We start from the raw sequence: 25,075 nt of genomic DNA, 5'->3' as shown, positions 1-25,075 counted from the left end.
GGGTTCGATTCTGGGTCAGTCATCAATGAGTGAACTTTGCATGTTCTCCCCAGGCTTGCGTGGGTTTTCTCCAGGTACTCCAGATTCCTCTGGGTACCCCATTTTCTTCCCACATTCCAAAAACATGGAGAGTATGCTGGTTGAACACTCTAAATTTTCCCTAGGTATGAATGTGAGCGCGAATGGTCATCTGTCTCCTCATGCCCTGCGATTGGCTGGTCACTGATTCAGGCTGTCCCCCACTTGATCCTGTAGTTTCCTAGGGTAGGCTCCACCACCCCCTTACCTCAAATGAGGTTAAACAGTTCAGAAAATTAATGAATTAATTAATGTTTGTACTACCTATAATTTTTTTTGTAGAATAACATCTATTCTGTAGCTGTGCTGTTCATATTGTTTATGAGAGTAAAGTTGCTTACAAAAACATTAAATAATCCTACGATTAAAATACAGTTTTTGATGAACACTATTAAGGCCACTATATTATTTTGTTTTAAATAATGATATTTGCTAATTAGTAGTGCTACTTGACGGGAAAAGTTAGGGTTAGCTGCTTGAAGTCTGACTTAGTTTGACCCCCCACCCCACACACACACTCACTAACTCATCCATCTCCCAGATCAAGTTGGTCTGAGTAGAAAAAGTTGCCTATTTATTCATTTTTCGCACATGATAAAATACATCAGGCCTATTTCTCACCTCTGCTTTTTAAAGGAATTTCAAGGTGAAGTGAACCACAAATCAAGTGTGTTACACTGTTGCTGGGAGCTCCGACCAATTAAGCCTTTCTTGTCTATCCAAGGTGGGTGAGGGGTGAGGGAATGCATTTGCATCGTTGAGGGGCTTGTGGCGGCATGACGTCACACACACACACGCAGCATCCCCAACCCTCTCTTACCAAAACAAAGAGGAGAAAAACACGTTCGCATCGCCTCACTTCGACGACAGCCTCTTCTTACCAGCCAATTGTGTCGAGGTCATGCATATCCTCGTGTGATGGGCTGGGGGTCTGGGGGGACGGGGGGAGGCATCTCTTTCAATAATCTCGCTGAGTGGAGAGACACAGTCCGGGAGGGGCACCTTACCCGCTGTCTGTTTATGGATGGGGAAGCCGCCGTGTCCGTGGAGAGGGGGGCGACAGTGATGTACATCTAAGCCCGGAGAAGGAGCTCGCACCACGGTTGGCGTTTTTTTTTTTTCTTGTTGTCACTCTGGTCTTCGTAACATGGATCCCGAGAAGACGTTGACGTTCTGTCTCGGCATCAAGTCTGATGAGGTACACACACACACACACACACAGGCACAATGCTGTCAAAGAGCAAGCATGGACTGCTGCACAGCAACATGCTTCCATGTTGACAAAGAGTGCGGCCTCTCCACTCATTCTTTATTTGCTATTTTTTTCATTGATATCCCTACTTTGGTGATGATATTAGAAAGGTGCCTTTATTGTGCAAAGTGTTGCAGATGCACATCAAAGATTCAGCACTGGAGAGTAGGATATAAAAATATTTGCTTGATTCTTCTTGTTTGTTGCCTTGTCTGTGTTTGTCTATATATATATATATATATATATATATATATATATATATATATATATATATATATATATATATATATATATATATATATATATATATATATATATATATATATATATATATATATATATATATATATATATATATATATATATATATATAGCTTTGTTTCAAGTGATGCTTTATGCATTTCAATACAGTTGCAGAAGGGACTAAATTGCTGATTCAGTACGCTGACAGCTGCATATTGTAAATGACCTTTCATGTTGGTGTGCTGAGTGCTTGGTTGTGCAAATATTGGAAAGCTATATATATTTGTATATTCTTTTTCAACTTCATTCCAACACAATCAACAGTTGTAAGAAAGTGTAAAACTGTAGTTTAAAGTTATAGCTTGATTACGGATTTGTAGAAAAGGGCCATTTTCCAATTTCCATAGCCCCAAATAACCACACAGTATTTGTATCTATTATTAAAAAGGTTGGTCAATAACCTTTCTAGTCAACAATTGGCTGAAAAAAAGAATATTCAAAAGTGGCCAAGCCAATAGAGCACAGTGTATTTTATACTTCTTGACAACATCAGGAGCAAACAAGCAATAAGTAAACAGATTGTCTATGGCAGGAATCATAGAATGATGGGGATTGTTTTCAAATGGATAGTGGATGCTTATCCTCACGTGGGTCACAGGGGTGCTGGAGCCTATCCAAGCCAACAATCTGAGTTGGTTGCCAAGGCAAAAATCATGCACACATGCACACTCATACCTAGGGGCAATTTTGAGTGTTCCACCAGTCTACCATGAATGTTTTTGGGATGTAGGATGAAACCGGAGAACCCAGAGAAAACCCACAGGGCACAGGGAGCACATACAAACTCCACACAGGAAGGCTGGAGGCCACCAAGGTTCAAAACCTTGTGTGACATGTTGACATCAGTCAATTGTGTATTTAGGGCAAGGTATAGAATTGGAAATGACTGTTTTATTAAAATTGATGCTTTGATCATTCAGACTTGGTTCTTGTTGCATTTTGGCTCATTATTTCGTGGGGGGTTGAAATGGTTGTGTAGAGGAAATATATTGTTCCCTCTTGCAGACAACATATCCATCAAGCAGTGGACAAAAGAGTGCCAAACCAATGCACAGTGTTGCTACATTTTGGCCTCTCACTTCCAATCACAATTTGTCACTTTCTCACTCTGGGCCTTCGTGACAGTTACACAGGGTTGACTGATATACTCTTTTTCTAATTTCTGAATACGCTAATAAGAGGACATTTGGATGGCAAATGAAAATATTTGGAGACTCTGCTATGTTATATTGTATCTTTTTGTATTTATCTGTATTAATCTGTTTTGTTCAAGGGCTAAAATTGAATTATGCCATGTTTAAAAACATCCAGAGGCTGAGTCTTTACAGAACATATATGACGACAGCAGATCAACATGTATATAGAGGAAGTTAGGCCTGACATAGACTGCATCTCGGAAGAGTTATGTGCTTGCTCTTTACCATAAACAGGCTTACAGATGAGACTAGATTTACCGTGTAATAATGTGCACCAATATCACACATTGTGACCTGCATTGAAAGTAGACAGCAGGTATTTTCAGAAATGTGGCATACTATGAAGGAGAGGAATTAATTTTAGTTGAAGAATGACAGGAATATGAGCAGAGAAGAGTGAAGCCACAGAAAGATGATAAATAGCAAAGTTGGAGGACTAAAAAAGACTACGGAAGATAAACATAGGGCAACCCCCCCTTATCAGCACTTTTCTTAAAACATATTTCATGTAAGTTTTAAGCAAAAAAATATTGAATGCTTTTTGGCATGAACTCCATGTAAAATAATGGCCATTAAGAAGCATCGTCTAACTCTGTGTTTTTCCCCCCCTCCCCACTAGCTGACGATGACCCTGGAAAACTTGGTTGGTCCCACTGAGGCTTCCACGGTGAGCAGCTCGACCTTCACTATTCATTTCAAAGCGTAATGAAAATCAGGTCTCCTAGCACTACCACAGTTGTAACCATGGCGATGCAATTATTTGTCAGGGCTGCCCGTGCGATTTCCACGTGCAACTCTGATATCACTGCACCTTACTGTTGGCTTTCTGGCACTGATGTAGACTTATCACTTTATTACACTCACTTTTATGAAGTATTTTTTTTCTTACTGACTGCAACATGCCTCTTTTAAATTGTAGGTGGCCGTTATCCAGAAGGAATTGGACCGGCCCACAGTTGACAAGGTGTTTGTTTATCACACTATTAATGTATATTAGGAATAGCTTTTGAAGACAATTCTTTCCTGAGTGGAATAGATTGTTGTCTAATTATACTTTATTTACCACTTATCCGACTTTTTTCACCCCACCAGGTGGAGAAACAGCATGAGCATTCTGGCAGTCCGCCTGTAGTCAGTCACATGTACTGTCCTGGTATAGACAACAATCCAGGTTACATGTGTGAGACAGGACATTGCTGTGGAGAAACAGGCTGCTGTACCTACTATTATGAACTTTGGTGTGAGTCATCTGAACCTTTTTGTCAGGCATTTAAAAGCAAATGCTTCAATGCTGGCCTGGTGTGCATGTCAACAGTTGTTTTTTTTTTTTTTACATATTACAACAAAGTTTCATTTCTATACTAGTGAAGAAGTTGCCCAAACACACCATAATCACATAACTAGCCCACACAGTAGCTGCAGTGCAACTTAGTTTATAATGCAGTTTTGAACCTCAAAACATTGAATTTTGTAAACCAGTTATCCTACGGAATAAACATGTTTCAGTTATGTCTTGCATTTTTTTGATAATTAATATATGTGACAACAAATTAGTTACTCATGGCTACATTCTAACATTTGCTGCATTGTGTAAATGTTATTGTGCTGGAGTGCAAACATTCAAGTACTTATTTCATCTTAGCATATTTAATTAGGGAATTAAAATGGAACATGCTGAATTGAATTAAATATACTATCTTAATTACAGACTTTACAGTTCAATCCACTGAAAATGCAAATTTGCAAGCTTCTTCATTTGAATCTCGTGCATACCGTTTCTGTATATATTTAGGTTTTCTGAAGAATCTTAACTACTTAGTCTAAAATGACTGTACGAAGAAAGTTTTAAAATTGTTTTTCTTGGTGTTTTTTTTTTTCCAATATGGATTGCAACTTTTTCTTGTTGGCAGGGTTCTGGCTGCTGTGGACAGTATTGATTCTTTTCTGCTGCTTCTGTGCTTACCGACATCGCCGTACCAAGTTGAGGATACAACAACAGCAGAGACAGAGGGAAATCAATCTTATTGCCTATAACAGAGCCTGCAGCTATCCGCCTTCCATGCTGGATCTGAGTATGTTTATTTGACGACACTATTCATTGTTTTTCAGTAAAGTTCCTGTGATAGCTCATACTTTATATTTCCCACAGTAATGAATGGAAATACCAACGTAAAATTATCACATTTTACATTTGTTTTTCCATTAATTACTGTGGGAAATATAACGTATTGAGCAAAGGTACTAATTACAAATTTATTCAAACACTCACCATTTATTTCTTGTTGTTTTAGGTTTTCTGACCTCCTTCAAGTTACCAACTTACGATGAGGTGGCAGCACAGCCAAGTTCACCTCCACCAGCGTACAGCTCAGTTTTCGCCTTGCAGGGCGATGCCTTGCTAGGTCCAAGCTCATCCTACCCCCACCGCCCCCTCCACAGTCCCCCCTGTCCCCCTTACATGGGCCCGGCGTCCAGAAGCTCCAACAACTACACAAGCTGCTCCTGCGACTCCTGTTTTCTCACCTTGCCCTGCAGCACCTCTTCCTCAATTCAGATGACGGACGAGACATATGACAGCAGCCACATGTCAACGCCCAATGACATCATTAGTGAAGGCACCTTCTTGCCCAGGGTGGTGGGCACCCACTGGTCAAACCCCTTGCCCTCACTGCCTACATCACAGGTTCCACCGGATATCATAGCATCACTTACTCCAGATATCATTCCCAGCCATTCATACAATGGCCTTGAAAGGTTCTCAAGCTCGGCTGCCCCACTGTCACTCCCCTGTAAAGGCTATCGACCCTCCAACCCACCTTGCCTGACGCTTTCACCCCTCATTGTACTGCCTTCTCTCACCTCTGGTCAAGTAGAGAATTCTGTTTACCCGGATCCAATGTGTGCCACGACTAAGGAAAGAGAGGAAGAGCCCCTGCCGTTCTCCACCTGGTCTTCTCGTCAAGGGGCTTCCCTCACTACAAATATGTCTGCCGTGATGCGCCCCGAAGACGAAGACGAGGATGAGGACGATGACGAAGAGGATCACTTCCGCCATCGACGTTTGACGGGAGATTCTGGCATTGAGGTATGCCGCTGCAAGGCGAAGCGAGGAGACGCAGAAGAAGATGGGAGCCTTAAGGAGAGAGAGCGGTGTGACAGTGTGGGCAGCCTACCCCGAGCTAAAGAGGGGCTCCTTTCTCCCTTGCTGGACAACTGTCTTCAACCACATGGCGACTTTGTTATCGTTGTGGAATCATCAGTAGTCTGATAAGCAGAAGAAGAAAATAAAAGTTTCAGGGTCGTGGTTATTGTCATTCTCTCTCAAAAGAGTAGGAGGTAAAAAAATAAGTTGCATCACTGAAGTTGGTCTTGTAGACAAAGGGGAGGACAAGATGAGTCTTGTTTTCACCTGGTGCCATTGAGTTATTATGATTCTTGGTTTCCCAGTTAAACGAGTTGAAATATGAGAGTTATGACTTTAATTAACGTTGATTGGTTGGTTGTTTCAATACCAGGATTCCACAATAACACAAAAACAAATCCCGACAAAATGTTGCCAGGGTTGAGACCTATAAATTAGAAGTCCATTGCATTTTACTAAGAATCTTCAAAAGTGCATAGGGATTGATTTATTTTTCTTATTGCTCTTTTGAGTCACTTTATCCAATTCACTTCTTTACTTGTATTGAATAGTGGACCATTTAGTTTTGCTTCTGTTAAGTGGTGGCACAGATCTGTGAGATTTTGTTTTAATATAATTAGAGTTTAATGAAGGTTCTATACATATTAATTAACACATACATGTAAATATGTAACATTATAGCCAAAGTCTAATTTTCATCTTTAGGGTAGGCAGATGTTAAAAACACAAGAAAAAATCAAGAAGGCACCAGTAGGTTGAAAAGACAGGACAGACTAGACCTTGTTCATGTTACCTCCATCTTCACGGAGATTTTTTTCAAAAGAAATTCAAACACCACAATGAAATTTGTATATTCCATTTTACCTTGCATACCATTTGATGTGAGCCTATGCTCTACAATCAGGTATAGTTGAGCTCACAAAGATTCTGTAGTGTGTTGCCCTGTTAACCAGTCTGATGAAAGTGCATTATGAATCATTACAAAGGGCCTAGACGAGCGTCAGGACTGGGTATTTGACGGCATTTCCCTGATTGCACATGTGAAGGAACTCCTGATTTCATGCATGTGATTCAATCGTAACATGGATGTATAGTACGGCATACACTGCCTTGTTGTTCTTGAAAAGTAGGTGATAGTGAATCAAAACACAATGGACTTGACTGTTACTTCAAGTTGAAATTGACCAACCCCCAAAATATTTCTAAATTCTTTATTACCCAAATGTCATGTTTACGGGGGGCTGGAATGGATTATTGGCATTTGGGTTAGAACTTTATTTCATCCCATATTCGGGAAATGTCTTGGTTGCAGTAGCAAGACAGACACAAGACACACAAGACATTGTAGACCTAGTTAAGAAACTGGAGCCACACACAGCAAGTCCCCAAGGTGGAGACATTCTGCAGACTGAGACTGGGTTTCAATGGTGAAAGATGATATGATATGAATTATAGATTACCACTTGATTATGGTCATCCACAATATAAGGAAAATTATTTGAGCTATATTACTAATAGAAAGAGACTATACACATGTGACTCAGATAATAAGGTGTCCCTAAATTGTTATGTCTGATGTGTGCAAAGCTTTATGTGGACTTTATTGCTTAACACTGTTTATATACATCAATTAGTACTGTTACAATACTTAGAATACCTGAATACCATAGCATATTGTTAAATACAGCTGCTTTATGTGGAATTTCAAGACTGTTACTGTTCAAAAGAAATGTGTTAACCGTACTCTGTCACACTAATAATGAATGTAAAAAGCACCGCAGAGAGACGGAGCACTTTTGGACATTTTTAAAGCGAGAAAGAAAACCGCAGCAAAATGTAAGCAGCAAGACAATACAAACTCTGATGAGATGTATTTTTTTTTAAGTGTTCAGAAATGCTTATCGCCCGTAATGTAAGGCTTATTCAGACTAAGTCACACTAGACCCAGGGATGTCAAATGTACCATTCGGCGGTTGATTGCCGATAAGGGATGTTTTATTTAATCTGTACAACACGTGAATATATATGTGAATATTGTAATTACTATTTGCATCCCCAAAAGATGAGTTTTCTGTTGTTTATAGGGGCCCACAAATATATATACAGGTCAAGGCCACTTGAGATTGTTTTGAATGCCTTTTAAACCAAAATGAGTTTGACATACCTGAGCTTGACTTTTGTTTTGTTTTTTATTTATGTTAATAGTTGTATCGTTCAGTCACCATGCAGAGTGGGTGCATGACTAAAGAAGCCTTGATTCTACCTTAAAATAGTCACCAGTATTGAAGAGGGACACTGTTCCATTTTAAAGGAAAATTGCTGCCCGTTTGTTTAAATTCCAGACAGCTGTTCACCTTCAAATTTGCCCTGGTCTCCTTCACTTGCATTCTAGTTGGTGCAGTGTAAACTACATTGTTTATGTATACTTTGAACCCCAGGAAATTAAGGTTCTTTATATGAAGTCATCTGATGGTGTAGTGGTTCACTCGCCTCACTTCGGTGCAGGCAGGCGTGGGATTGAATCTTCACTTGGTGGTCATGTGATTTTAAGTGCGGATGAATGTCTGTCTTTTTTTTTTTTTGCCCTACGGCTGAATGACAACAGGTTTAGGGTGTAGTCTGCCTAATGCGTTAAGTCAGATGGGATAGGCTCCAGCAGCCCCTGCAAACTTGATCGGATACGCAGTACAGAAGATGAATGAATTTATAAAGTGGCTGTAATTCTTGATGAGTTAATCTTACATATCATTTATACATGTTGAGGTGAAGCAATGTATTATGGTGGTGTGTAAAGATAAAAGTACTTGGATTCTAGACCTAATCATATGAAGTGTACATTTTTCCCTGTTACCTTTAAATAATGTTGATTAGCACTAGCTGATATGTGATTTTTAAAAAGCCTGTGGTGCCTAAATATTCTTTAAGCATAATATATTTTCCTGCTGAGACATGTGTGCTAGTGCATGGGTTTTTGTACATTATGTGTCATTGCACACAAAAATGAGAAATATTATTAAGCGGTCTTCTTCTAAATGGATACTAGACTTGAGACTCAAATTAGTATTTAGCAATATTGTTCACACCAGGGCCGGTTTTTGCTATAGGCAATGTGGGTGACCGCCCAGGGCGCAATCTATTAGGGGGCACAGAAGACTCTTACCCCTGATTTTTTAAAATTATATTACCAGTTGTCTATACTATCACGCCTCATTTCCACATCATGTTAGTGGTATTGATCTCTCGCTCTGTGGGGGAGTTAGCAGAGGGCGCCTTGCCTCCCGTTTGTGAATTGTTATTGCATTCAGTCTAAATTGGGGCAATATCTTTTTTTCTTACTGTAACAATTTTTTTATGATGTAGTTCATGCCAGGAAATCCAAGTTTGAGGTTCAATCCAATCATCCATTATGGGAAATTTAATGGCAATTATAGTGCGGTAGTGTGAAGGCACAATTCCTCTAAAACATCTGTTACAGTATGAATTCAGGTTGTTTTAATTATTCAAAATATTTTTTATTGAAATTTATTGTGTTCCATTTTTGGGTGGTTTTGTGGTGTTTATTTGTAGGAACATTTCTTCTCATTTTATTATTTACTAAAATAATACTATATGATAGAAGAGAAGGGGAATTCATTACCTCTTTTGTATTGCGCTGTGAGTTGTGTAGGGCCAAGGTCCTCAATTGTATATATAGCTCTATGTCCAGTAAGCATTTGAAATGCCTTTGACTTAAAGGCTTCTCCGAAGTGCAAACAAGAAAGTGGCTTAAATAGGCTGTTAGTGGCCTTCATTTGTTACCAGTATTCAAGGCAGTTGTTTTGTATTTATTATTATTTATTGTACTATTATATGTTTCAGTGTGTTTTTCTACAAAAAGAACAAGCTTGAAAAATAGGGCTCACAATGTTGCAAATGTATCAGGAATGTGAGGCTATTTTTTATTTATTTATTTAAGAGGACTGTGTGGAGTATAACATTTATTCTTTATACTTTTATTCGATATAGATCAGACAGACCTTTTAAAAGCCACCCGGTGGTGTTGTTCTCCTGTCTGACTTTGGCGCGGGCAGTCTGGGTTCGATTCCCACTCGGGGTGTGATTGTAAAAATAGGTTCTCCCCAATTTTTTGTTGTTGACTGTTTGGCCCTTTCAAATTGTAACATAAACCCCACCAATTATGGCAGACTTTAACACTGAAACTGAGCTGTCGCACGTTCATCTGTTGTACATAATTAAGCCAATTTCATTTTGTGTTTTGTTTAACCAAGGGTCCTCGAGAGCCCCTATCCGGTCTGTTTTCCATATTTCCCTTCAACAAGACACATGAATCAAATAATCCAGATCAGTATCCAACTTCTGGACCACACCTGGGCAATCCGGTCCTTGAGGGCCACTGTGGGTGCAGGTTTTTGACAGTTTAACTAATTAATATTTCTGCTGAAACAAGAAGCATCTGACTGCAATCCACTGATTGCACTACTAAGACACCAGATTGGTGGAAAGGTTTCTTCTTATGGGTTGGAATGAAAACCTTTGTGGAACCAATTTCCCAAATGTGTTCTGGACAGCTTGCTGATGAGTTGATTATTTGATTCAGGTGAGGTTGAGGAGGGAGATATGGAAAACAGACTGGGTATTGGCTCTAGAGGACTGGACTTGTCCAGCCCTGGTATAGACTAAATATGGCCAAGCTATGAACTTTGCGTAGGTTGTGGCCCTCTTTAAGATTGTTATTTAGTTTTGACTGTAAAGAACTGTTAATTGTCTCTTTATCGAGAGAACATTTCCTCTATATTTTTGAATTGAGTCAAGCAGGGAATTGATAGAGCAACTTGCCAGGAAGACAAAAACAAAACATGACTGATAAACTTAAGACTGTTGATCCTATGTGAACCATTTATTCTTATAGAAGCAAGCAGCCTTCCTAGCAGTACACGTGACTATGTGAACTAGTTCATGAATATTCAAGTTTGATGTTCTTTTTAAAAATATATATGATATTTGTGCTCTGTTGTGTTGTCAGCATGTGTGAGAGACTTATGGTTGTTATGGTGTGGTTAAAAAAATCACTGTTGCTTATCATAAGGCCAAAGTTGATTGTCATTTCGCAATCATTATTATTTGTTTAAATGAGAATCTAGGCATGTTTATTATGTCTGTCAATGCTTCAAAATTTCAGAGTGTATAGCATAACACCTGTGGTGAATACTCTGTTGTGAAATGAGATTCTCTTAACCTTTGCATAGATTTGTAAAATTATTGGGTGCTGTCTAGGAGGTTGGATTGGGATTTCTTCCCTTCCTGTTGTTCTTTCTCCATTTCTTTTTTTTTAAGTCTACCATGTTGGTTACAAAGACCTGCACAACTTAAAATCAATGATGACTGTGCATTAAGTGATAAAATAAAAAAACTCACTTGTCACGTGTCTTTTTGCTTGTTTAACGGGCAGTTTTTGACCCATTCCGTTTTGAACAAAATACCTAAGAGAGCAAATGAAATGAGACATTTTTATAATGGAGAGCAACCTGTGTTCTTGTGCACTGATTAATGTGAATGGCTACTAAGTTATTAAATATTTTAGGCCAATTCAAGTTCAACCTCATTTCTAGTACAATTTAGTCAAATTATGGCTGGAAATATTTTTATTTTGTATTGTTCCTATGAATTGATTATGAATAAGTTACTGATATGACACATTACATTTTAGATAACCGGTAAAAATTTGTTTTTACATTCATTATATAATGGCGGTCTGGCAGCCGAGTGATTAGCACATCGGCCTAACATTTCTGGGGTCCTCGTGGGTCCTCACTGTGTGCAGTTTGCATGTTCTCCCAGTGTGGGTTTTCTCCAGGTACTTCGGTTTCTTCCCACATCCCCAAAACATGCAGGATAGGCCGTTTGAAAACTCAAAATTGTCCCTAGGTATGAATGTGAGTGTGAATGGTTGCCTGTCTCCTTGTGACCTGTGATTGGCTGGCCACTGAATCAAGGTGTTCCCCGCCTGGTGAATGTAGTTAGCTGGGATATTACATTCAAATTGATTTCATTTTGGCTGTACTTTACAAATTAATCAGGGGTAAATTTGTTTCAGTGATTTAATGCATAAATTTTAGTGAGATAAAAGGCAAAAACGTCTTGCTACATTAAACTTAAAGCATTACCTCGACCACCTGCATTTGTTGTTTCGCCATCTGCTGGCGAGAGCTCGTATCACAATAACACGTTCCAAATGTGTTTGGTGTTCCAAATGCCACTTAATTTTGAATGCATTATAAATGTATTTATAAACATTTAAATCTTATTTTCATCCATGTAGGGAAGCGGGGCACAATATTAGAAAAAAACTGGCCGTAAAAGTGATATATAGTGCGTTCCTGTCGACGAAGCATTTTGCTCCCTGCATGTGATTGGTCGGGCAGGCCCAGCCCCCACCCATGGTGCGCCCACGTGACTGCTCTTGCTGCTCCAAGTTAAAAACAGACTTTGTTTATCTTACTGCTCAAATGTGCTCGGCCTCTACAGTCCCACCGATCGTCGTTTAGTGTCTTACTGTCCATTGCCAATTTAGTTGCTAAGCTAGTTCCTCGTTGTTGCTTTCGAATTTTTCCTTTGCTGTGTTGGAACTAAGGAAGATAAAGAGTCCGCGTGGGAGAGACTGTTATCCAGCCAAGTCTCGTCATGGCGACCGAAGTGGACGCTCGGTCTTCGGCTCAACAGACAGACGGTGAGTGGGTACTCCGATTGCGGGGTTTGAGTTGCAGCCCCTCGCCAATCGGGGGGCCTAGTGGCATGCTGTGGTTGGCCCCCATTGTGATTGTCAATGTTCACAGTGGGCTGCACAGCTAGCATGCTGCACCATGTGCTCAGTACACCCCCCATCCCATCTTTACCAACACTAACACCACTACTTTTCTACACAAAAGCTAGGCTGTTTCATACTATAATATTGAACATTAATCCCTTACACTCTTGTTTTTTTTACTCCTTTGCCTTTTTTCAAAGGTGTAGCCTCTAATTAGACGAGCCTGCAATGTTTACTTCCGTTATTGTAAAGGCATTCAAAGCGCTTTGACACTTTATGTTGATTTACCTACTGATGACGCGGATACTTGCGCAAGGTCAGCAGGTTGGGGAATCGAACCCACCACGTCCGGGTCGGGGAGCAAGAATTCATCCGCTGTTCACTGCACTCGACATTTGTGCAAATGCTGGTGTCCAAACCCGCGCGGCAGTGGTGTGAAATACAAACAACAACAACAACGCGTAAGGGGTAATTAATGAACATATGACGTCATACAAAGACACGTCCGTTCTTGTGCGCCTGACGTCTGAAACATGGTTCCGGCCGTTGGTTCCCAATGGGAGGGTCTTATATAATCTCCGTGTATCTGTGCGTTCAATGTTATGTAAACGGGAATACTGTATTATTCGCCCACATTTTGCACAGCAATTGTTTATATGTAATAAATTAATAATTATCTCCTCTCATTTTCTAAACTGCTTCATCTTCACTAGGGTGCAGGGGTTGCTGGAGCCTATCCCAGCTGACTTCGGGCCAGAGGCAGGGTACACTCTTAATTAGTGGCCAGCTAATCATTGGGCACAAGGAGACAAACAACCATTCACGTTCGCACTCATACCCAGGGGCAATTTAGAGTGTCCGATCAGCCTACCATGCATGTGTTTGCAATGTGATTGGAAACCAGACTACCCGAAATATACCCACGCAGGCCCAGGGAGAACATGCAAACTCCACACAAGTGGACCGAACTGGATTCGAACCCACGTCCCCCACTTTGAGGCCGATGGACTAACCAGTCACCCGCCCGGCCACCTGAATTATTAAATATATAATATTAAATGAAATATATTTGAACCTGGTGCACTGGTTCCTCCGCCTGCCTTTGGTGTGGGAAATCGAGGTTTGATTCCCACTTGGTGTCAGTGTGGTTGTGAGCGTGGGTGACTGTCCTTTTATTAGTTTCCTGCAATTGACTGGCAACCAATTTGTGGCTGGGAGAGGCTCCAGCATCCCCCACGACCCCTGTGTGGGTAAATGGTACGGAAGATGAATATTGTTGAATGCATTTACCCGTATTCAAATCAAAAGCCTTTATTGTCATCAAACACAGCTGCATATAACAAAATTGAAGGTTGCCACATGAGTGCTGTAGTCTGTTGTAATTCAGGAGTTTGTGCATATGACACTTTTCCTTACTTGGAGTTTAGCAAATTTGCATTTTCTTGTTCATTTTTGGAAAAGGGCAACATCTGCAACAAATGGTGTAATTACTATTATGTCCTGTGAAAATATACTGAACCATTCAACTGAGTATTTTTTTCTCTCTGCAACATTCACCTTTGTATTACTGGTTATAATGCATTCCTCCCTTTTATATAAAGCGCTCTCAAATAAAATGACCACACCTACACAAACAGAGGCGCTCTTTGATAGGTTAGTACACTTGTCCATTATTTTAAGAAGTAAATGTGGCGCAACAAATGAACTTTTGGATCTTAACAAAATAACTGTTGTTGCCAACCTAATGATCTTTACTACAACTGATTGCAATGGTACCTTTAAGCAGGGTTGGCATCTCTAAAGCTTATGGTGACATCTGCTCAAGTTCTGACCCCCAAAGAGATAAAATGTCATATTTTAGAATTATCATCACAGCCTTTTCATATTTTGATAGGAAAGTGCATCCACGTAATTTGTGCCATCCCATTGCATTGATATTGTGAATTTTAAGTGACCTTTTAATCACTTTGTTATTTTATGCCTGGGAAAAGGAAACTTGTTCTTCTGGATCATCTGTGCAAAATGACTACAATTAATCAGCTGCATAGTGTAACATAAATGACAACTAAATGTGATGTCCACCGACCGCGTTTTACTACATTCCAACCATTTGAAACCTGGGAGTGTTCTTGAAATGTGTCCTTTGGTTATTCATACCTTTTCACACGTTAAATCAAGACACCCATTGCAAGCTTCTGAAAGTCTCATGTCTTGACTATTACAAACAGCCTGTAATTTTCCAAAAGTCTTTTTCAAAGGCACCAACATACAAGATCTACAACAACTCCACTAACCCGTTTTGCATAAACACTGCAGTCAAAAACGACATCAACTTTTTTCCCCAAGATTGGAGGGGACACTCTGAATCAGTGGCCAGCCAATCGTAGGGCAAATTGAATATTGAATATTTAATGTCATGGTTTTTTTTTTTAGTCCAGCAGTGTAAAATAGGTGCCAATTACAAAGCATTTCGGAGCATGCATGTAGTTCTGTTATATTTAATCTTGCACGTTGGATAATTTTTCATCTTTGTATGCGATAACTGTCTCCAGACTAGGTAGCCTGTGTACAGAATGTGGTGGGCTTAATACATGTTTGCTCACTAGACCTCCCAAGACCATAAGGTGTCAGAGGTCTTATATTTACAACAGCTCTGCATAAGTTTGCAACATACAGTTGAGCATCGACTAGTAAGTAATGCATTATTCGAAAGGGGAGCTGTGTTTTATGCCTGCTTTATACCACAACGTTGCTTGCTGCCATTTAGACGATGTAAAAAAAAAAAAAAAGCAAACTGTCAACTGTCCTGTTCTATCTCGCTATCTGCCCTGCAGTAAGTAAAACAGAAATCCTATGCAAAACGTGGCCAAATCTTGATAGAATTGTTGTTTTTTTTAGTCTGTCAGTGTGGCGAAGTCACCTTTCCCTTTTTCAAACAAATATTTCTTTGAGATGGGTGACAAAAACAAGTTTTTTCATTATTATTTTTTTTATTAACAGCCGTAGAATGTTGCATGACTTATACAGTTGTTGTGCAACTCCGAATTTAGGAAAAACTTTTCTTCTTCCCATACAGTTCTTTACTGTATACTGATTGGTCGGCCACATGTTTTGGCAGAGGGCCGTTGCTCGAGTCTTTATTTACAGCTAGCGGCAGGCCCCGTGACCTATATACGGAAGAGAAGGAACTAAGTGAACTGGAACAACTTATTTGTGCACTCCTAAGGTCCTGGGTGTGGCGAAAAGGAGTTAAATGTGTTTTGTTGTGCGTTTGGCAATGTTGTTTCCTCTCAAGGAAATGCACAATTGGCTTTCTATGAAATGAGTGTATGAAGAAGAGAGTCGTAAAATAAATTTCTGTGGTTTAGATTTTTTACTATCCACTACTTATAATGTGGTGAGGACTCGCACTATCATTTGAGTCTCTGCAGAAGTATTCATTACCCCCCATTTAGGCTTCTCCAAGTCGGTCATGTGACCCATGCCATATGTAGTCAGGTCAGCCGCGAGGAGCTGCCTATGCAAGGACGGTAGAGGGACAGGAGAAAAACAGGCGTCAGCATATCTTCACCATGTGCTCCGCCTTTGCTCTGCTCTTTCTCTTCCTCCTACGCCTTGAGGCATAATACAGCAGTTCAGTTGGCTGTTTAAATGCTTTAGTGGAGTACAAGTAAAAGTGAATCATCCTTACTGTAAAGTAGGAATGTGTGTATTAATATCTGAACATTAAAGTTGAGGGGAGTTTAGGGAACGACCTTGCAGAATTTGAATGGTTGGAAATAGCTGTAATTACCAGTCAAAAGGGGCTTTTAAAATGTAAAATGTCAAGCTATTGGCGATTCACAAGCCCAGTTGGTGTTTATTCTGAATGAGTGAAATCAGAGACCACTACAAAGGCTTTCCCAAGACTTATTTACACAGTTGTGTATTAGTTGTGGACCTTTGGTAATTTGTAATAATTGCTCAGAAAGCTGGAGATCATAAATCTGTGCAAATGTGTCACGTGTGTAATTTGTGAAAGAAAATGCCTCCATAAATTACTTATTGTAATTTGCCTATGTATTGAATGCTGTTGTCAAAATTCTGATTAGCTACTCAAAAAGCATTTTAGGGAACAAAATTAGGATAACAGCCCCGTAACCTGCAGGATATTTTATTCGTCCATATTGTGGTAGTTCAAAAGCAAAAACATTGTCAAAATTGCTATATTTTCTGTCAAAAATCTAACTTTTTTCCCCTAATGCTGATAAAATGATCACATATATGTATAAAACTTTTGCTGGTGATTATTCTCATTTGCATTTCTGGAATTCTGTTCACTCACAGAGACGTTTCCTGCTAACGACACGCTGGAAGAGGCGGAGCGGCCATATGACGAAGACTTGGTCGAGGTGGAAGTGAACGGCAACTGGACTCCCCAAGAAAAGGCACTGCATGAGGCGAGGCTCAAAGCCAAGGCTAAACGGCGCCTGCGCAAGTCGTCATCCCGCAACTCCACCAGCGAGTCCCTTTCGGAGTCAGGGGACAGCATTGGTTCAGACCCAAATGGTCTGAAAGCCAAAGTTTCCACTAGTGATCGTAAATCCAGAACGGGCAAAGGCAGAGGCCTACCCAAAAAAGGTACCAGTCTCTTTGTCAAGTGACACAAACTACATTTGGTGAAAAACTAAACGCTTAAGACAACTAAAAACATTTTTCACCAAAAGTTCCTTGTACATTCCAGTGTTATGTGCCAACATAAAGTAGAGATGTAAAGCACACCCCTGTGTGATTGCCCCTTTTCTCTCATATAAAACTATTGGAACACAATATAGTAGTTCATCTACTTACAAAATGAATAAGTGGTTTTGTAGCTTTGATTTTTCGTAAGTAGACCTATTCTACTTTGAATGAGTTTAATTCATTCTACAATAATTAATAATACCCCCTAAGTGCTTTTAACATGATAAAACTATTCCAATGAATGAATTTATTGAAATGTATGCAAATGTGTGCATGTAGGCAACATGAATAAAATAGGATTTTTTTTAAATTGGGTCTAATTGCATGTGAAAGCTGAGAATACACCGTTTTATTATTTTAAATTGGATAACTAATACTGAGTGCTTTTTGTATCGATCCCTTGAACACATCACTCACACCACATGGCCTCTGGGAAGATTTGAGTTACATGTGTTCACAGAATCATTTGAATTAATCTATAAGGGCATCATTTCATAAATAATTCAAAAAGTAGTTAAAGTTACCATAAATGTTGTATTGTCTTTTTCTTTTCTATTTACACCAGTAAGCAATGCAAATGTGTTGTTGTTGTTTTTTTGTCAGGTGGCGCAGGTGGTAAAGGAGTCTGGGGTGCTGCTGGGCTCGTTTATGAGGACGAAGAACTTGATTCGCAGGATCCAAACTATGACGAAGCTGTTCAGGTTAGTGTGAATGACAATACTGAAAACTAAACACTAAAATTGTTGCATTTTTTTTTTTTATCTCTGTTGACACGGTGTATTTACTATCTTAGCTTTCCAAGAAGTAGTCCCACACATCAGACATGTTTACCTTGTGTATTGATTTACAGCAGTCAAAAAGTGCATTAATACTGAATTCAATCTCATGTTGTGACCAAATATGATTCTCTAAAAATTGCCTTGCCGATCATGATAGTGATATATAAAGAATTGGGACAATAATAAAAGAAACCCCAGGACTTGTTAATATTTTAATGGCATTTTCATAACAATTTCTCGTTTTATCAAGTCTCAATACCCTGCATTGGCGATTACTCAATTCTGTTTGTAGAAGGTTGTATCGGTGGATCCTTAGTCCAAAAACCTTTTTTTTTTATATTACACGATCCTGTTGTCCAGATGGTTGTGTCTCATGTCAATCAAAACAAATACTTTCAATCTTTAACCTCCTTATCAGGGAAATGGCCCAGTTAGGTTGTAAAAGAAACACTTACACTTGTGGGCCTGTACAAAAAAAAAGATGTGTAATTTTGGCCTTCGTTTTGGAACATGATGGAACTATGTGAATGGGGAACTAGGACACACACCAGTGCTCAACAAATAAATGGGCTCTAAGTTGCCAAGTAGGTAACCTCATATACAAGGTCAACTTGTCCTGGAAAGATTACAAGTAGTAGAGATAAAAAAAATAAAAAGTTAATATTTAAATTTGAGACCATTCAGGAATATGTATGAAAGGAAGGCTGGTTTTGTAGTACATTGTATTTATTTTAGAAATTAAACAGATTATAACAGCACTGAAATACTGTTAAACTATATGCTAATAAATGCAACTAATTCAATGACATTTTGTAATTCATAAAACCTCTATTGCGGGTCATCTTTCCTCATTTAAAGAATGAAAATGTTCATTCATTTTCAGAACTGCTTTATCCTCATTAGGGTCGCAGGGGGTGCTGGAGCCTATTCCAGCTGACTTCAGGCACATGGCGGGGCACACCCTCAATTGGTGGCCAGCCAATCTCTGGGCACAAGGGGACAAACAATCATTCACGCTCACACTCATACCTAGGGGCAATTTAGATTGTCCAACTAGCCTTCCATGCTTGTTTTGGGAATGTGGGAGGAAACCAGAGGTTTTTCAGTTATATTTTTCCCATGTTTGTTTGGTTTATCAATTCAACTTTTAAAATACATGATTTTATTATCATCTTATTTTCTTTTTCCTATTACACTCCCTCAAAACTATTTATATAGCAGGTGACAAAACCACATTGAAAAATCTTCAATGAAATATGTGAATACATTTTACTGTCCCAAGTTTGCTTTGTAAACATCATTTGTCTTTGTTCATTTAAAGGGTGATACTGTTTATGCAAAAGTTGTTCCGGAAGTAGACAAAAGAGACCTGGGTAAAATGGTCAACCCAATCGTCCAGGAATACTTTGAACATGGAGACACCAAAGAGGTCCAGGTGAGTAAAAGAAAGATTTGACTGAGCCGTCAAAAGTTGACATTATCCCCCATGCATGTTTTGGGGATGTGGGAGGAAGCCGGAATACTCAGAATGTTCTATATTTACTTCTGATTATGAATGCAAAGCTACCAGTTGTACCTACTGTTGTGATAGCTAACAGAGTGACCTATGATGCTGCCCTTAGATGCTGCTGCAGGGACTCAACCTGGGATCCCACAAGTACGAGTTCTCCTCTGTGGCCGTCTCTTTGTCTTTGGAAGGCAAAGCCAGCCACAGAGAGCTCACCTCTCGCCTGCTCTCCGACCTGTCCGTCAAGCTGCTGACCCAAAGTGACATGGCAAGGGCCTTTGACAAGATGCTTAAAGAGCTGCCCGACCTCATGCTAGACACTCCCGAGGCTCCGCAGGTACACGCTTCATCCATAAATTGAGAGCTGGCTTGATGTTTAAATAAAACAAATTCTCTTGTCAGTACTGTGGAAGGTAACATGGTACCACAGCAAGGATGTAAAGGTACTCAAAGGTGTAGTTGTGTAGTAGTGAAGCAGGAGTTATCTAGCTCAGGCTTCTTGGTTGCATTTGTCATGCCTTGCAAACTCTGTTTTAGGACTTCCTTTGCCAATATTGTTTAACACTTAAGGCGTTCTTTGGGAAACTCCCCCAGGACTGCAGGGGACACCAAATTATGAAAAAAGCGTGATTCATAGTCAATCTGGAAAATACAGTAAATGCTAAAAAGGCCTCACATATAACTGTTCCATGTCTGCATTCATTGCATCTACCGTCTTTTCACCAGATGCTAGGCCAATTTATAGCCAGAGCCATAGCGGATCACGTCCTTCCCATGTCTTTTCTGGATTGTTACAAAGGGAAAGTGGACTGTGACCATGCCAGGTAAAAACAAAGTGTTTGCCAGTTATTTTTCTTGATTCAAATTGCAAGAAAATCTGTTTTCTTGTAGAAAAAGTGTTGTTTTTAACATTAATTCTAATTTTGTATGATCTCAGAGTGGCTTTGGACCGAGCTGCTGTACTGCTGTCCATAAAAGGTGCAATGGTGCGTCTAGACAACGTCTGGGGTGTGGGTGGTGGCCTCAGACCTGTCAAGCATCTCATCAAAGAGGTGGGATTTTCCAGATAACTTGGCTTCCATGAGCGATTATGTAACTACATTTCCAAAATCTACTTGCAACTAAAGGTACTAATAATATCCTCAGCCAATGGAAATTGATTTGCAGGCTTTTGTATAGTGGCGCGTAAAAGTTTGAGTACTATGCATTTGCCTATGTGGAAAATGGGGATTGTGGATATCAAACAGGTTGAAGAGCATAGGCCCTGAATAGACAGACCTTGAAGTCTGGGCTACAGGCCAATGCCTGGTTTACCTACCCTGTTGTGACCTATCTGCCTCCCAGGTGACACTCAAGTGTGCATATATGTACTCACACAGTCTTGTGTGGACACGGTGCAGGACAAACATAAGGGATTGTTATATCATCTCAGTGCCTTTTCTATACCTAAGGGTAAATACACATGCATCTCTGCACACATACTAGTCATCTTTTTATGGCTTGAGCTGTATATAGTGGAATTTTTGGTTCTGCTAAGTTGGCTGGCGCCACTTCAAGTAGGTTACTTATGTGATGTTCAAAGCGATGTTTGTAACCAAGAAAAACTCTTTGAAATTAAAGAAAAACTGGCACTCATTCACTGCAGCATTATGTAAACCTCTGAGACTTTGGATGTTTTTGTGGAACTTCATGCCACCACTGCTTTTTGCATTGGTCACAACTTTGCTGTTGTTTGGTGGAACTTGGCTTTTGCATGTATGACGTGGATCACATGCACTAGACAAGGGTTGATTCAAGGATGTTGACTTTTCCATTCACTTACAGTGTACTTAACTCCTAACCCAAAATAGAAAGAGCGTTGAAACTTGTGATTAATATGTCCCTAACGTGATGTTGTGACCCAAAAATGATTTTTAAATTGTAAACGGCAGTCCCAATACTGATGCCAGGTTTTGACGCTCAATTTACTTAAACACGCAAGATAAACCCATAAAATTCAACAACAAAAAAGTGTCCTATCTGAAAGGGCATTCCACAAGAGAGAGGTTGTTGAAGGAGATTCTGCCCATGCTGGCCTGAACCCCTGCAACATTTAAATCAGCATGCCAAAGGAAATTGCTTCAAATTCCTTTGGAAACTACATGTAAATACAATGTATTCAACTGGGACCATTCATTCTTTTTTGTTTCAGATGATCCTTTTGCTGAAGGAATATCTGATCTCAGGCGATGTGCTGGAGGCTGAGCGTTGCCTGCGAGAACTTGAGGTCCCTCACTTCCACCATGAGCTTGTCTATGAGGTATCAGATGGAGTACACCATTTACAAACTGGTTCTGGTAAAACATTTTTAAAAAAACCCAATCAAACAGATAATGCGCAGATGTTCCTAATATTTCTTTCTGCTCACTTACTAGAGTTAAGCAAAAATACTATCAAAACAATTATTAATAACAAAATAAAAAGTGCTAAAATATTCAATTCTGTTTCATTCCAGTCACTCCAAAATAAATAACAAACATTAACTTTGTAACTCTGGATGTTAATTTCTAAAATATTGGAATTAAACAGTAATAACATGGAAAATTTCACAATACATGAATGTTATTTGTTGATACAACTAGCTAATCCTCATAAGTCTCGCGAGGGGTGTTGGAGTTGACCCCAGCTAAGGAAGGGCACCGGGTGAGGGACACCCTGAATTGGTAGTCAGTCAATTGCAGGTGACAAGGAGACAGGAAATCATACATGCTCACACTTATACACTTAGGAGCAATTTAGCCACATACCATGCACGTTTTTTGGGATGTGGGAGGAAACCAGAGTACCTGGGGAAAACCCACGCAGGCACAGGGAGAACATGCAAACTTCAAACAGGAAGCTTGAAACCCACCGTGTATTTAGATATCAGAACTGCGAGGCGGACGTGTTAACCACTTTATTGTTGTTCCGCCTGCAAAAGAAAAATACTTATAAGAGCAACATTTTGAACAATGACTTAAACAGCAAAATATGGTAATGTTTGAGGAGCAAGGGTTTTAATGTTTTCTGCACTTACATTTAATTTTTTGTTGGAATATATATATTTTTAAAACATCTTGTGCATCATAATCCACTGATAAATGCAAAATATAATGAGGTTATGATAATTATTCATTTGGAGGGGTTTAAAAGAGGCTAAAAGGAAGATATTGTATAATATTGTAACTTGATACATACCACAAAAAGTTAATTTCGATATAAAAGTAAAACTATTGATTTTAAATAAGGAACCTGACTTAATTGGCCAGAAAATTGAAACAAAATTAATAGTAATTAATTGTCAAAGTTCCTGCAAGTTAGTATTTTATGTCAAATCTATTTTACATAGACATTTGAATTTGAACAGCTTTTATTATTGTTACCTCAGCAAATAGAAATGGCTTTGAATCTTCCGTCTGCTTTGAACTTGACTTTTAGAGAACACCTTTTTTTTCTTGCATTTTTTTAGGCTATTATAATAGTGCTGGAGTCCAAAGGGGATACAGCCAGCCCCATGATCATCAAGCTGCTGCAGTCTCTCTGGAAAACGGGCCACCTCACCGTGGATCAGATGAATAGAGTCAGTCCCTTTTTCTGTATGAACTATTCTCAACTCTTCCACTACACTCTGAGTAACAATTGTGCTTGATTACTTTCCCCTTCGTAGGGCTTCCAGCGGGTCTACGATGAGCTCTCTGAAATTAATATTGACGTGCCTCATGCCCACACAATCATGGAGACTTTTGTGGACCTCTGCTACCAGGAGTCGGTCATCACCAAGCAGCTGAGAGATGCATGCCCCTCCAGGTAGGTTGATTAACTAAGACGTTCAACTTCATTTTGGATTACAGGCTCAGATTTTATGGGAAAAAAAGGATCAGAAAAAGTAGCTAGTATACAGATAATAAACAAGGTCTTATGACTAGCATGTAGAGAATAGCCAAAACTTGTATTCACGTTTTAATAGACTATTTCTTTTGACTATTATTAAAACTTAGGTGCCCTATTGTTTAGGTGGCGAGACCTAGAAATTTGTTGCAGAGTTTGAAAATCAAAGAGACATATATATACAAGTAATATAAATGAATGGGCCCAATATAAAGATGATTACTTTTTTCAATTAGATGCTCTTTTAATTCGATTTTTGATCAGGGAAATCAAAATGACATTCATTTTTAGTGATAACAGTTCTGGAGCATTCACTAAATAAGTTGGCTGTGGAACGCCTTAAAAATTCCACAATCTTTCGTGATGTCACAGTAGGTGTGCATACCAGGGGTTAATTCTTTTTATTTATTATTATTTTTTATACAAAGTCTATCTCTAGTATTCATTATTGTGAGAGATGAAGTTCACACTAACTGTGTTGGGTAATCAGTCCAAATCACAGTGAAATGTGTTCTGTGTGCCTTATAATTAACAAATACTCCACTAATTGAGAAAAGCAAGAGATTAGATCTGAATTCATTTAGATTGACCAATGGTGTCCATGTTTTTCCTCCCATAGAGGCCGCAAGCGCATGGTCAGCGAAGGTGACGGTGGCAAGATTAAAAATTGAAAATAGGCCCATGAAGAGGATCCTCAGGAGGAGGAGGCTGGCTGGTTTAGTTTTGCATCTAAATTTCATCTGGACATGTCAGTATGTAATTCCTCCCTCTGAGTATCATAAAACAGCATTTTGGGTGAAACCAGTTGCAGAAAAAATGTGGACCGGGTAAAAATCTATACATTGAAGCCAGTTCTCTTCATTTTGTCCGCGGCTGTATACCGTTTTTTTTTCTGTAAAAATTTTCATTGTTAATTGGGTTGATCCACCCTTCTCATTTCAGCTTTTGTACTTTATTTTCCTCCCAAAAAGAACTCATAGCTCAGCTGCAAAAAGGTGGAAAATGGACCTGCTATTAGGGTGTAAAAATGGACAATTTCTTTTTCAATTGTCCCTGAGATGGTTTTTGTTTAACATCGGCACTTCACTGCTTTTCTCTCTGTTTACATGTTGACCAAAGTTTGAATATAAAAAACTGTTTTCATTCATTAAAAAAAAGGCAACATGATATTTGTGTATTGTTTATTTTTGCTGTTTAATAAAAAGTTGGAATGGTTCAATTGTTAAAAAAAGAAAATAAATCAAATTTTGGACCCATTTTAGTTCCTCTCCCCTATAAAGTTCTGCAAGGACCATTGTGAAAAGTAAAAATGCAATGATCCATTTCCTAAAAAGGCTTGTAGATCCAATTTTCAGGCATTCATTTATGTATGTAGTAGTATTTGA

General features: G+C 39.2%; 2 protein-coding genes and 2 long non-coding RNA genes across 4 annotated transcripts; 2 read left to right on the top strand and 2 right to left on the bottom strand.

The window, feature by feature from the left end:
• Window positions 1-622: 622 nt before the first annotated feature.
• On the bottom strand, window positions 623-5,243 carry LOC144197926 (uncharacterized). Its single transcript, XR_013326621.1, has 3 exons — window positions 5,099-5,243; window positions 1,086-1,268; window positions 623-1,009 (listed from the first exon to the last, which is right to left on the bottom strand). It is a non-coding gene; the product is annotated as an uncharacterized LOC144197926 (long non-coding RNA).
• Window positions 868-6,483, top strand: LOC144197923 (uncharacterized). Its single transcript, XM_077718654.1, has 6 exons — window positions 868-1,276; window positions 3,449-3,496; window positions 3,749-3,793; window positions 3,922-4,069; window positions 4,740-4,901; window positions 5,121-6,483. The coding sequence occupies exons 1-6, from the start codon at window positions 1,226-1,228 to the stop codon at window positions 6,095-6,097; spliced, it is 1,431 nt and encodes a 476-aa protein (XP_077574780.1). The 5' UTR covers window positions 868-1,225; the 3' UTR covers window positions 6,098-6,483.
• Window positions 5,287-13,243, bottom strand: LOC144197925 (uncharacterized). The gene is made up of 3 exons (XR_013326620.1): window positions 13,065-13,243; window positions 11,387-11,451; window positions 5,287-6,093 (listed from the first exon to the last, which is right to left on the bottom strand). It is a non-coding gene; the product is annotated as an uncharacterized LOC144197925 (long non-coding RNA).
• Window positions 12,404-24,857, top strand: pdcd4a (programmed cell death 4a). The gene is made up of 11 exons (XM_077718655.1): window positions 12,404-12,698; window positions 17,103-17,396; window positions 18,102-18,199; window positions 19,599-19,712; window positions 19,900-20,121; window positions 20,511-20,608; window positions 20,722-20,836; window positions 21,976-22,083; window positions 23,272-23,382; window positions 23,470-23,609; window positions 24,310-24,857. Exons 1-11 carry the CDS (start codon window positions 12,653-12,655, stop codon window positions 24,359-24,361), a joined length of 1,398 nt encoding a protein of 465 aa, XP_077574781.1. The 5' UTR covers window positions 12,404-12,652; the 3' UTR covers window positions 24,362-24,857.
• Window positions 24,858-25,075: the final 218 nt, after the last annotated feature.

Source organism: Stigmatopora nigra, chromosome 6 (genome assembly GCF_051989575.1).
Source record: "Stigmatopora nigra isolate UIUO_SnigA chromosome 6, RoL_Snig_1.1, whole genome shotgun sequence".
Lineage (NCBI taxonomy): Eukaryota > Metazoa > Chordata > Actinopteri > Syngnathiformes > Syngnathidae > Stigmatopora > Stigmatopora nigra.
Note: the sequence above shows the minus strand (reverse complement) of the source record. Positions and strands in the feature narration are given on the sequence as shown.

What these genes read in the sequence shown, in the direction of transcription:
- LOC144197923 (XM_077718654.1), top strand. Translation starts at nt 1,226, where the DNA reads ATGGATCCCGAGAAGACGTTGACGTTCTGTCTCGGCATCAAGTCTGAT. An exon ending in TCGGCATCAAGTCTGATGAG is followed by an intron (nt 1,277 to 3,448) that starts GTACACACACAC and finishes CCTCCCCACTAG; the next exon opens with CTGACGATGACCCTGGAAAA. An exon ending in GTCCCACTGAGGCTTCCACG is followed by an intron (nt 3,497 to 3,748) that starts GTGAGCAGCTCG and finishes TTTAAATTGTAG; the next exon opens with GTGGCCGTTATCCAGAAGGA.
- pdcd4a (XM_077718655.1), top strand. Translation starts at nt 12,653, where the DNA reads ATGGCGACCGAAGTGGACGCTCGGTCTTCGGCTCAACAGACAGACG. An exon ending in ACTATGACGAAGCTGTTCAG is followed by an intron (nt 18,200 to 19,598) that starts GTTAGTGTGAAT and finishes GTTCATTTAAAG; the next exon opens with GGTGATACTGTTTATGCAAA. An exon ending in TCAAGCATCTCATCAAAGAG is followed by an intron (nt 20,837 to 21,975) that starts GTGGGATTTTCC and finishes TTTTTGTTTCAG; the next exon opens with ATGATCCTTTTGCTGAAGGA.